Below are 13,868 nucleotides of genomic sequence, written 5' to 3'. Positions count from 1 at the left end.
TCTATTAGTTAAGACTAATGTAAATAATGTTGTGTTTTAAATTTCAATTTCCAATTGTTCATTTTTGGTATACAGGAAAACAGCCTACTCTGTCTTCTTGGTTAGCCTGGTTAAAATTTCATCAAATTTATTGATCTTTTTTTTTTTTTTTTTGAAGTCCCAGCTTTTGGTGGTGTTGATTTTCTCCACTGTTCTCCCATTTTCAATTTCACTGGTTTCTGATCTAATTTTCTTTAAACATTTTGTAGTGAGGGGGTTACTTCTCTTTTTAAAAATTTTTAAAATAAGTTTTAAATTGATACATAAGTGTCCATATTTATGGGGTACGGTATGTTTCAATACATATATAATTACTTTCAAACATAAGAAAAAGTAATGTGAAAACTAAAGTACACATATTTATTTTAAAACATTTGTCATATTTGCTAATAAATTGATAAGGAACAAAGAACGCCTGAATCTACTTAAAAGAACCTTAATCTCAAATGAAGTAAAATATATAAATAATCAGCAAAATTCTTATTAACTTGTAGAAATGTAATTTATTTCATGCAAAGCTACATTCTTTCCTATATTTTAACAGCTAATCAAATAAACATTTCAAAAAATTTATTACATCACAATAAGTTAAAATACTACAAAGGAACTGCAAGTCAATGAATTTATCAAAACCAAACTGAGCGAACACTATGCATAGATAAGGCCAAAGTTACTAATTTGCTTATAGGTAGCACTTTGCAGCTTTTTCCAAGTACATATTTGAAAATGTAGTGAGAATCTACAGAGAAAAAAATAGTTTAATCTACAACCCAATGATCAGATAGTAAAACATTTGTCATTACATATCAGGTGGCAATGGCTAACTAAAGATAAACTTGGCATCATGCACCAAAAATGACCACAGTAACATTTTGAAAAATTATGATAATATGCACATTTGAAAAGATTAATTTTCTATTTCACCTAATCAACTGAATTGGATAAAGGCAAAATAACAAGTATTTTATTAATGCAATGCAAAAATTAGGTTTTTGGTATATTAATAATTTGCTTGTGTATTGGTATATATAAAAATCACTGACGGGATCTAGGAGTATTTCAAGCTCACACTGGACTACTGAACTTTAGAATACTGTCCTAAGGAAATAGGCCTGGGCAGAACTTATTTGAGATAGATTTTAAAACTATTTAAAAGCAATACTACAATTAGTTACTTACAAAACATTTATAAAAATTAAATATCAGAAAGTGAGAACATCAATATTAGAGCTCTGTTGTATCATTCAATGTTATAATTTATAAATACATATTATAGTAATTTAAAACACAGGTCCACATATTTTCTACCTTCTAAAATAAGAAAAATCCTTCAAGTTGTTTTCAAAATATGAACAAAAACAAATCCATTGGATTGCTTTTAAAAAATAAATACACGGTCTCTCCCCTACAACTTGGTATGCTAAGTAGGGAAGATGCTTGCCAGCATTGTTGAGAAATGCAGTTCCAAATTAGTAGGCTAATAACATTTATGTCAATATCAACTCTAAATGGTGTTGTACAGTCAGTTTAAATAAATTATGATTTTACCCTACATATGTCTGCAATAGTAAATCATTCTTTCTACTCTTGAACTAAGTACAGTAAAATTCTTTCACAAAATAATCTGAGATCAAGATAACCAAAAAAGGAAATATTTTCAGTGAAAAAAAGTTAATTTTTCCCAAGGAGTGTGTAAAAAATAAATGTCTTTTAGGATATTGATGAGAAGAGGAACATGCCAATATCCTTGCTTTATTAACAGATTTAAAATTTACAGTGAGTCCTCAATTGACCTCAATGGACCAATGGCTTGGTACAGAAGGAATCAGAGGCGAGGACATGTTCCTGCTGCAGTGGGAAGTAAGACAGAGCAGGACTACGGCCTACCCTACTGGAGGAAATTGCTCCTAGGGCCTTGTCTCCAGGAGTTGGGAAAGGGGAAAGAAAACATTGCCCAGTCTTCCAAGTCTCTGGGCAAAAAGTCACTGAGTTGGAAAGAAGTACCTCATACAGATGGGAATTCATATTTTAGAAGGCCTTCTGTAACCTTCTTATATTGTTTCAACGCTCCTAAGAAAAGTTTTGATGATGTATGTTATTAATTCCTTTTCATAAAAAGATGTCTCAAGAATCTAAATAAATCTTAAATTTTGGGGGCAAATCTATTTTTATGTAAAAATATTACACTGAAAACAATTTATTTACTGATGTGTCCTCTTTAGTGACCTAAAAGATACACTGAGCCAGCATACTTTACATTTGTATTCAGATGTTGCTTAGTTGTCTAGCAAAATCTGTTTGACTACTTTAGGTACAATATTGCTATTTCAAGTAGTGGGATTTGTAGTCAGAACTAGTTCCTTCTGAGCATAACACTCATCAAAAACAACTCTGTACACAAAACAGAAGGAAAATCTTTCAGCACATTAAAAGTCATGCTATAAACATAGGCCTCAGAAAGGAAGAAAGGTATAAAGGAATGAGAGAGGACATAAGAAAAGAAAGACAAAACCCTAAATCCACTTACTTCTTAACATTTAGAATTTAATACAATCCATTACATTTGATGATTCAAGTATGCTAAGATTTTTCAGGGACATATTTTGTCGCTTAGTGCAAATATACTTGTAATTTTTAGGCATAATCCACTCAAATCACAAGTAAGAAACTCACCTTACTAAACAGGTGAATTATAATATGGAGAGTTTATTTTTTCTCTAATATGGTAATCAGCACACCAGCAAGAACATTCCCTAAACCTATTAATAAGAATGAGGTTTGTAACTGAATGTAAATTAAATTTCTCCATTAATATGCTAAAATACACTTTTAAAAAACCACACACATTGACTTTCCTATGCTAATTTAATTTGGGCATACATGCAGCTTAAATTTCAGAACTGATCATCTAATCAAATAGTAGTCCAAAAAAATCAACTGGCAGAATGTTTTTTTGAATGTCTGGATTGCCAAATTTTCTGATCTATTCTTTATAAAGGGAAAACCCTTGAATCTTTTGATTTAGTTCTTACCATTTCTGTGAAATGAGGGCCTCTTATGCAATGAGATTATTCAAAAGCCCTTGTATTCATTTGGTAAGAGAGCAAATTTTAATAATTAAACTTATTCTTTCTTTTGTTTTTTACAAAAATGCTCTATTGATAACAAGTTATTTATGTTGTAAAAGAAGTTAATTAGTAATTTAGAGGTGATTCATTAAATTAATAGATTATTATTATTTTCTACAATAGTTATTCTGAATTACTGGCTTACTGAATATTCTTACCTAACAACTATTTAAAGAATAATTTGGAAAATTTTAAACTAATACTTATTATCAAGTAATAAAGTCATCAAAAAGTACCAGAAATAATTCTTTAAGAAATGTACTTTGCATGTAAAGTATATGTATTTAGTAGTCCTATTTTGCAGTAGATGTCATTATATTTCAATAAGCTTCTCAAAAGAGAAAACTTCTACCCATTACAGTTTTTTACACAGGGTGGCTTGACAAATATTAACTTGGTTCCCCAGCAATAAACTGAGTCTTCCAGGGTCAAATCATTGCCTTCTGAACTCAAATTTATCCAACAAAATAACATTTTTATATGATTGTATATAACATTCTGTAAGACAAATTCTGCTTAAAGTTGAATATTCTGAATCACTGAAACAACCAAATATTTTAAATATAACTTGAAAGTCATAAAGGAATCTATACCGGTTGTGAAGTGTATGCACGTATATACTTCAATTATTATCACCATAAAAAATTTAATACTAAAGGAAAGTGGTAGCATTACCTTATACGTTCCTACCAATTTATCTTAGGGCATTATAAAAGTTAGTTATAAAAGTAATTGGCTAATTTCTTTTCCTTTTCTGCTTCTGTTTCAACAACAGCATCTTAATTTCATGACAAAACCTGATGAGAAACATTATACTTAAGAAATTATTCAAAAGTAAACCCAAAGACTAAATAAAACAACACTACTTTCACAGGACTTTTGATGAATTAGTCCAAAAGCATTTTTGCTTTAAGGACTTGTAAACTTTTCTGTAATAATAAGAAACTGGACCCATTTCTGGGATGATCATTTCCCCATCCAATACCTTCAAGTATCACTAGGAAAAACAGCACAGTTATAAACTCCAGTACATAAACACCAACTCAACTTCCTCACAATGGCTTTGTAAGGTAGATCAGCAGGTAAATAGCAAGTATCATCTTCATTCTGCAAATGAAAGTGCAGAATGAAGCACTTGAGGCACTGAAGAGCTACGTGATTTGCCAAAGGTATTCAATTAGTCAATCATTAAATTACAAAGAGGATCAAATTATCTCTGCTCCTGGCTTATTGCTTTCTGGCCACACTTCACATGAAAAGACTGTATGTGTGTGTTCTTAAGTGTAGTCTATATGACCTTCAATTCAGAGTAAGTCTATCCACTGATAATTATTTTAAAAGGGATCTAATCGCAAAGATAATAAAAACTCAAAGATCAAAATTTTCAGATAATGAGGATGATGCTCTATTCCTTTCAATATCTGCATAGAGCTGTGTTTTAAAAAAAACTTACATGATAATATTTATTAAAAATAAAAATAAAAATTTTAAATTTATGTCTTGGGGAAAGATTAACTTCAAGTTAGGGGAACCATATAATTCATCTTCAAACTGGGATACTTGAGGGTGAAAGTAATCACTAGTAATAAACAGGATACTAGGTGTTACACTGAGACTGTATTAGGCAAGCTGAAGTATGGTCACCAAATGTAGCATGGATTCAGTAAGAGTTGCAAATATTCTAGGGACATAAGAAAACTCTCTGCAAGCATGCTGCAATCAAACGTTCACTTTTCAATAAAACACTAGTGCTTTAAAATATAATACATAAATTTATCTTAAACACAAAGGTTAAAAACAGTCTATTTAGTAAGAATGTTTAACCAACAAGTTATTACACATTTCCATTCTAATATAGTTTTGTTTTCTATAAACCACAATTTAAGTATCAGTAATAACAGTAAATGGATTCACTTTTTACCTTTGAATAACCAGTTTTTTTCTCAAAAAGTATAAGCAGGTACCTTTAAATATTGAAGGATTTTGTTGGACTCTTTGACTACTTAAAAAAAAACTATTTTTCATTAATGCCTAGGATTTATCCTTGAATATCATAATCAACATTTAAATCAATATGTTAAATGATAAATGTGAACATAGCTTTCTGAAATGAAAATCTTTTATAAAGCAATACCAGAAGCATAAAAAAATCCAGTTACTACAAAGACTGAAGGAATACTATATCACCTGATTATAGTACACATGCTAAATACACAGACACGCATCACTTGAAGTATAATCTTAATCTTATACATGCAAAAATCCCCCACGAGTTTGCAAACAGATTTGAAAAAGCACTTTTTACATTCAGTTATGTCTAGTAAGTAAGCCTTGTTTTAAGACATGAGTTTTATGAATACAGTTATTATTTGAGGTCTCCATTCACTTACATTTCTTTGGGAAATACAGGTTGAATATACTTTTTAGAAGTAACAAAAATGTAAGTCACAATAACAAAACTGTATATAATATTATTTAGTATGACTTATGGCTTCCTTGAATCTTTAAAATAACTCTCTTGAAAAAAAATTAATCTGAAACAAACTGAACTGCATGTTCTTAACATATGTTGATCTTTCTTAAAATCCTTCCACTGTAACTGTATTTCTAAGGCAGATGCTTAGGAAATGATATGTAATAAATCTTGTTGAAAAAGGTGATACTCTATTCAATGCACATTAAACTATTATTCCTAAGATATAATTAATTCTCAGTGCCTTTTTTGTTATCTTGACACTTTTCACTGTGTATAGAGGAAATTCTAGGGTACACAGATGTTCATCAAGACTGAACTGATGTGTTGACCTTGGTTAGTGGTCCCACAAACTTTTTCAGACTTTAAACATCATTAAATATGTCACTGCGAGACATCGAGAGATATCGTCCACCAGGCTGATACCTAAAAAGGGAACATAAAGAAATGATCTGAGGCATCAAAAATAATAAAGGAAGAGAGGAAAACAAGAATACATTAAAAGGGAGTGGCCATATAATTTGTAAGTACTGTAAAATCTAGTCAGTAGCTGAAAGCAGAAACTTACCCTCCAAGTATATTATCCAAAAGGACTTAATTATAAATCAACCAGCAACGGTTTTAGACCCTAGAATATATGCATGACAGAGTGAGAGATGTAAAAAGAAGGGGGCAGGGGATGTAAGACACATCTGGGAGATTAATCAATTCAATAACCACTCTCAATTGTTGCATATAAATATAACCTAGGTTTTTACTGCATATAGGCAATACTATAGTAAACATTTTCGTGCACATGATATTTTGCTTTTATTTAATTATGTGCTTATAGCATAATGGCTAAAAGTACAGACTCTGTAGCCAGAATACTGGACTTTGAATGCCTGACTTGCCATTTACAAGTTGTGTGACTCTGGGCACTTTACTGAGCCTCTCTGGATTTAAATCCAGCTGAATTTGCAACCATACAATTACAATATTTTTGCTAAAGGACTTAGAATAGTGTCTGGCATCTAGACACTGCTATGCAGCAGTTACTAAATACAATAAATTTCACAAATGGGACAATCAGAAATAGGCATATAAATATTGTTGTGATCCTTTGCTATATATTTCAATTATTCTTTCTTATTTATAATACCACTAGTATTGTATGAAGATAACAATTTTAGTTACCATTACTGGATGATATAAAAGCATTAGAAAGTCTAAAAAGGTATCAAAAGTTACTTAATATATGTTTTATTGTTAGTGAAAATGAACATTTTCCTTTACTTATCACTTGTTTACTTTCACCTTTACTTACTTATTTTCAATCTTGTCAAGTCAATGTGTTATTAAAAGTGTAGAGGAATGCTAGAGCTAAAATGTCACAGCCAGAACTTACCTTCCTGATTCAGATTCAAGAGGATCATCAGTGAATGTTTCTGCATTAAAATCCAAAGGTTCTGCATCTTGGAGAAGTTCTATCCGGTCCCTTTCCGTCCTGTTATTAGCCCTGGTATATTTGAATGCAGCTGCAAAGGAAGGGGGGAAAATGTCTACTTCCCTACTGTCTTTTAACTTATGGGTCACAGTCTATGGAGGTACAGAAAGAAAAATCAAAATTCCAAGGAATCTGAAGACAAAGAACATAATAAAAGATAACTACATGGTTCCTTAAAATCAGATTAAAATTATAAGCAGTATAATAGAATATAGCAAGGAAAAGTTCTCCAGGCTTGTAGTTAGCTAAGAAGCTCTCTAAGCTCAGAAGCAGACACAGTGCAAACATTTCATTAGTGTAACTCAGAATTAACATTTAACTATGGTATCACAATGGTGAAACTGTTTATTAACAAAAGTAGTTTGAGTTGGTTTTACAGTAAACCTCATTTCTTGGCTAGGACTTTAATGTGTAATCAGCTCAAACTCTTAAAAAAAGGTGTGTCTTTTTACCATAAGGCAAGAGTATGGGTAGCACTAGCCAACATCGGCACTAGCCGATATTTAATTAGAAATTTTCTAGTAGCTATATTAAAAAGTAAAAAGAAACAAGTGAAATTAATTTTAATATATTTAAACACAATATATCCAAAATATTACCATTTCAACATGTTGCAAGTGCTCAATAGCCACGTGTGGCTAATGATTATCATACCAGACAGCAGATAAAGAAAACTAACTCTCCCTTCTCTATGTGGATAGGGATTTCTATATAAACAAACCAAATTTTCACAATGTTGTTCAGAGGAGTCCAAGTAGATTTACAACAGCTTTATGCTATAGTTCTTTCTGAAAACTTAATGCAAGCCAATTCTATCATATTTACATTTTTGTAAGCTTGGACTCTGTCCCAAATGCAAATCTCTTCATCTTTTCTCTCACTCATTCAGCAAATCGCAATTGCTCAATACATGCTAGATTCTCTCTAATTCATCATCCTATGACTTTGTGACTCCTCTTCTTTTAAGCACTCTCCCGTCTTGCCAGGTCTTTCTATTCTGTAAACTTCTTCCACTCTATGGTAAGCAAGCATCCAAATCCCTTTACAGAATCCTATTTCCTAGTTTTAACTAAGCCTTTAGCCCTTTCCTATTTATTATACCCTAAAGTCCTTCACATAAATCCTTTTCTCTTCATCTCCAGGACAACTGCCTTATTTTAGACCCTAATCATTTCTTGACTGTATTACCAAACAGTCTCTGAAATGGTTTCTAGTCTCACTTCCCCAAGAATTATGCTTTATACTGCCATCAAATTCATCTTTCTAAACCAAAAATCTTATCATGCTTCTTCCCAGATTGAAATCTTACCTTTAGGTCAAAATCCCAACCTTTTTTTCTTTCGTTGTTTTTTTTCTTTTTTTTTTTTTTGATGGAGTCTTGCTCTGTTGCCCAGGCTGGAGTGCAGTGACATGATCTCGGCTCACTACAACCTCCTCCTCCTGAGTTCAAGTAATTCTCCCGTTTCAGCCTCCTGAGTAGCTGGGATTACAGGTGCATACCACCATGCCCAGCTACTTTTTGTATTTTTAGTAGAGATGGCGTTTCACCATGTTGGCCAGGCTGGTCTCGAACTCCTAACCTTAGGTGATCCACCCACCTCAGCTTCACAGGCATAAGCCACTGCGCCTGGCCCCAAATCCAAACATTGGAGAATGACAATATCTGTTCCCCAACTACTCTGTGGCCTCCTCTCTTATTAGCCTCCCCATGCTTAGGCTTTAGTTAGAGAAAAACATGCATTTTCCCAAAGGTTCTCTCATGCCACAACATCCTGCACTTAGTCTCCCTTCTAATTAAAATACCCTTCACCTGGCTAAGTACTATTCCTTCTTAAATACTCAGCTAAACATGTCCTTATTACAGAAATATTTCTTCATTATAAAAACTCTTTCCTAAGATAAGCCCTCTTTTTCAATCCCCAAGCTGAATTCCTTCTGCATCTGGTGTGCATCCTTCTATCAGAGCTGATGAGAAATCTACAATATCATACATAGTCTGTAATTAAAATATTTTTAACATTTCTATTTAGCTCTTTTGTATAGTTTCCATCTCTCTGGTGAAATTCCCCCCTATCTGTTCATGCACATTGTCCAACCTTTCCATCAGATCATTTAACATATCAATTGGTTATTTCAAAGTCACTGCACTGTCTGATAATTTCAACATTTGAGCCACCTCTGGGTCTGGTTATGTTCACTATTTTATGTTTTGAAAATGGCTCATATTATCTTACTTTCTTGTATATCTCATAATTTTGGGTTAAAAGCTAGACATTATGTGTAAAAGAAGGAAAAGATGGAGAGAAATCATAGTTTTATGCCCAGAATGGGCACACCTCTTCTATTAGATCATCATTGTTGAGGGCTTGAATCACTCAACCTATAGTTGATCTGAGTTTGGATTTGGTTGTTGCTTTAGTTTCCTTAAGTCCCCACAGACTTCACATTTCTCTAGTAATGAAATCCTATGACCTTGTACTTAGTAGGGCCTCAAGTGTCAGATGGTTTCTCTCAGTATTCTTTTTCCACTCTCAGATTGCAGTAGTCCCTGCATGGATATGGATATGCCACAGAGGGAGTCTTCTCCATGTTTCTATTCCTCCTCCAACAATTGACTACTATGGCTTGGTACTCAGGGCAAAACTTGTAGCTGAGTGGGTGAGAGTGCTCAGTTTTTCTCCTCCATCCTCAGTCTTAAACCCTGTGTACTGAAGCCTCAGTGGTGGAGCTTTTCAGCAATCTTACATCTCTCCCAAAAACAGCCTCTTCCTTCTACTCAGTTCAAGGTCCTAGGCAAAAACTGGTTTCTTGGCACCTCCTAAATAGCTTCTGCATCATGTCAGTGTGGGGTCAGTGATACAAAGTTTCCTAACCCACCCTGGTAGCAGATGGCTTCTGTCTGGTATCAGTCCCTCACTCAATTATGAGCATCCTGAGGACAAGAAATATACCTTCTTTGTATTGCTGTATACCTGGGAATATGCCTAACTTATATGGGTCAGTCAATAAATTATTATAAAAATGACCAAATAACCTACACCTACTAATAGGAAAGAAAAACATCAAGGTAAGTTGTAGAAATAAACACCTGCCTAGAACATACCTGGGATAAGTGCTTACATTATTTAGGGTTAGTATACTTACAACTATTCATTTGATGCCCCAGTTTCTCCTTTCCCTACCACAGTACATATTTGAGCTTCCCCTTCCTTCTATATACTGAGGAATGCAGAAAAAAAAGAAGTCACTGCAAATATACCATTTATAATTCTACAAAGGCATTTCTGGATGTGTGTATTCTAACACTCAATCTCTATGCAAGAAAGCATAAGAAAACAATTTCCAAGTGAACTAGAAGATAAACTACTTACAACGGTTGGTATTAACATCTGAGAAGTTTGACTCTTTGGGGTCAGTATGAATATTTCTGTTCCTAGTGGAATCTTCTCTATTGTGTCCATAACGTTCTTTCCATTCCTAGAAAAGAAGCACAAATAATCATATAATAGAACAGAAAATAATTCATTAATGTCAAGAGATTACATATGCAATATAATTTATTTTCATCAGAGATTCATTAGTAATCAATATAATTATCCTAGTATCTTTAAAAATCATAGGTCAATGTTTTTATTTTTACATGAGTTATTGAAGTCACAGTCTCTATAAACTTCAACTTTTACAAATGACATAGAGATATTTTTGCTAACTTTGGTTGTTACTCATCTATCTAAATTGTAAAACAATATTACTACAAGCTTACTTTGACCATGTAAAAATTAAGAGAACCCATAATGACTAACAGACGTTAACAAGATTTTCTTTCACTCAAATAAACTACAAATATTAGAGAGCCAAAAAGTCAACAGTTAAAGTTGTATACAAACATAATTAGCCTATGACTCACACGGCATTGTGTGTTATCTTAAATGCAGTCAAACCATATTAACTGGATTCTACTCATTAAATTCTTAGAATTGAAAGGGACATTAGAAGTCACCTAATGCAACTTTCCATGCAGTGCAGGGTCTCATTCTAAAACATCCTTGCCAGATGCTTTTTGGCTCTCTGACTAGATAGCATGTAATTTCCTATGTCCGAGAAGCCTATTGCAATTCTGGTAAATTGTGTAATTTAGAAATTCTCATAGAGAAGAGAAATCTATTTCTAGTAACTTCTACTCTTTGGTTCTAGTTCTGCATTCTAAAATAAAGAAGATACACATATATGAAGATACACAAAGACAACTATTAAGTTTCCTGTTAGTTTTTACTTTGCCAGTATATACACCCATTTGTTAAAAAAAAGTGTGGTAATTATAATTAGATTTTACTCATTTTTTGCCTTTTCATTTTCTTCAGGAGGGTAGTTTGCCTCAGAAAATGGAGGCTTAAAGAAAAATTAAGGAGGAATAAAATTAATGTCACAGCACCAAAAAAAGAGAAACAATTTTAAAGCAATCAAAACCACTTTAATAGCAAGAATACACAAATTTATGTATTTATTCATTCGACAAATATTCATGGAGCACCTACTTTAGGCAAGAAGCTGCTCAATGCTAAACACAAAGCAATTTATTACTAATGACTTTTAGAACAGGTCTGTCAGGATACTTAGCGTATATACCTGAAAGTATTAAAATTCCCTTTCTTTAAAAATATATCTTATAACATTTTTCCACTGTTTTTTTCTGTCTTTAGCTAATTATTCCAAATTAGTAGGATTCTTAAGAAATTAAATTTCAAATAATCTTCAGATTACAGAAATTAATACTGTACTTACTCTTCTTCGATTTTCACCTTCTTCTTGCCTTTGCCTTTTTCTCTTCTCTAAAGACAGAAAAATGATCTCAAATATGGCATAACATGGTTTAATCAGACATAGTGCAACTAAAGTAAAGATAGCAGGCAATGACCGGTATTTCTTTTAAATTATCACAAAATCAAATGTTATAGGTTATTGCTGGAAAGAATTTGAGAGGTTACCTTACTCAGTAGTGAATGCCTTCTCTATTTTTGTTGCAGATGGCCCTGTAGTCTCCGCTTAAATAACTTTAGGGAAGAAAGATTTCTTTCTCACAATGACCTGAAATTTGTTTCTCTGTAAATTCTATTCTTTTATTCCTGTCTTCTAAGTTAAGTTCATACTTCTTTTCTTTCTGTATGAGTCGCTTTCCTTGTTACTCTCTTTAGGTTACAGACAAGATGTTTTCACTTTTTTCACTTTTTTTCCCCCAGGATATGCCCTACAGACTCACAATTCTAGCTGTCCTTCTCTAAATACCTTCTAATTTATCAGTCTTATTCTTAAAAATCTTACCCAGGACTGGATGTGCTATGCCATATGAGGTCTAATAGGAGAGCACGTGAAGGCTACACTAGCTTATTTTGGAGCTGCAATACATTTTGTCTTACATTCAACTCATAATCACACAAAAGCCCCAGACTCAAGTAGGGAGAATGTCTAAGAACCAATGTCCCAAAAGTCAAGTTTTTTTCACTCCATGCTATCATCACTTTGAACATCAGTAAATTTAATACACTCAGTTTTGTGATTTGATTCTACTAGAGTGCCATGTATTCTAACAGGCTGTTAATGATCACGTTCTAAAAAAGTAGCCTTTGTTTGAATGATTTCCCATGCAGTATCAAACTGATGATTCTTTAAATTAATGAGTTTTATAGTTGTACAGAACTTGGCAAATATGTTTCAAGGTAAACATGAAAATGATTCCAAGACCATACAAGGGTGTTATCTCGCTGCAGACATACTAATAATTTAAGCTTCAGAATTTCTTAAAGACCGATAAAACAATTATTCATGTTTTCAAATTATTTTTGCTAGAAAGGCTATTGTACATTTTTAGCTAAAAATGTGCATTAATTCATAATTTCTTAGAATAGATTAAAAATTATTCACAAACTATACAAATATTAATTTTGTATTTTGAGTCTTAGCACTTAGTATTTTCCCTTCATTTATTTTAAAAGACAAATCTTACCTTTTCTGATTAATTCTTTTCCTTCATTAACTAAGTCTGATGTCATATCATCATCTCCCATAAACTGCTGGAAACCGAGCAGATTCAAACAACGGGTTCCCAAACTAATAAAAGCAGATTTTTTAAAAAGACAAACATTATTTCACATTGTAAATATTTAGATGAATTGTTCTTTAGCATTGTCACTCCAAAAGAAGACTATGCTTCATTATCTGTTATCATATAGTTATCTACTGTCACATCTGACATGCTTCAGGAAGTACCACTTATCTCCCTTTCTAAGAAGTGTATGCCCTGTACTTCACTGATTAGGGTATGCACTATATTCAGGTTTCTTATAGATGTCAATTAAGTCAAGTTATCAGCATACCTTCAGAAAACAATTATACCAAGATGCTAAAATGATAACTGTAATAATGTAAGAGCAATTTTTTTCCTCTGATCTAGTTAACTATTTAAATAGCTTTTATACACTACAAATTGATTACTATATCTTATCTGAAGACTACTACCTTATATCTTATTTGCTATTTACTTTAAATTTGATTGTTGTACAAGACAAGAATACTGAAAATATGGAACACAAGGAAGGAAATGATAGGTGAATAAGCAGGATTAATATTTCTTAAGATCCAACTATACATCAGATAATTTACAGATGCCTTCTTATTTAATTTTAACTATCACTCTAAGAGATAAATATCACTTTACAGATAAGAAAACAGGCCTAAGGGGTTAAAT

The 13,868-nt window shown here is 32.4% G+C and overlaps 1 protein-coding gene across 1 annotated transcript in view; it reads right to left on the bottom strand.

Annotated features, from left to right (window-relative positions):
* Nucleotides 1-516: 516 nt before the first annotated feature.
* The window catches only part of LMBRD2 (LMBR1 domain containing 2), a 53,422-nt gene continuing 40,070 nt past the window's right edge, over nucleotides 517-13,868 (bottom strand). The window contains exons 14-18 of the mRNA XM_003806656.5: nucleotides 13,128-13,231; nucleotides 11,909-11,955; nucleotides 10,498-10,603; nucleotides 7,028-7,157; nucleotides 517-6,066 (exon numbers count right to left, since the gene is read on the bottom strand). Coding sequence (XP_003806704.1) covers nucleotides 6,006-6,066; nucleotides 7,028-7,157; nucleotides 10,498-10,603; nucleotides 11,909-11,955; nucleotides 13,128-13,231 — 448 coding nt within the window. The 3' untranslated portion in view covers nucleotides 517-6,005. The remainder of the gene's footprint in view (nucleotides 6,067-7,027; nucleotides 7,158-10,497; nucleotides 10,604-11,908; nucleotides 11,956-13,127; nucleotides 13,232-13,868) is intronic.

The sequence above is a fragment of the Pan paniscus genome, chromosome 4 (genome assembly GCF_029289425.2).
Source record: "Pan paniscus chromosome 4, NHGRI_mPanPan1-v2.0_pri, whole genome shotgun sequence".
NCBI classification, from domain to species: domain Eukaryota; kingdom Metazoa; phylum Chordata; class Mammalia; order Primates; family Hominidae; genus Pan; species Pan paniscus.
The sequence above is the reverse complement of the archived record's forward strand: the minus strand, read 5'-3'. Positions and strand labels throughout refer to the sequence as shown.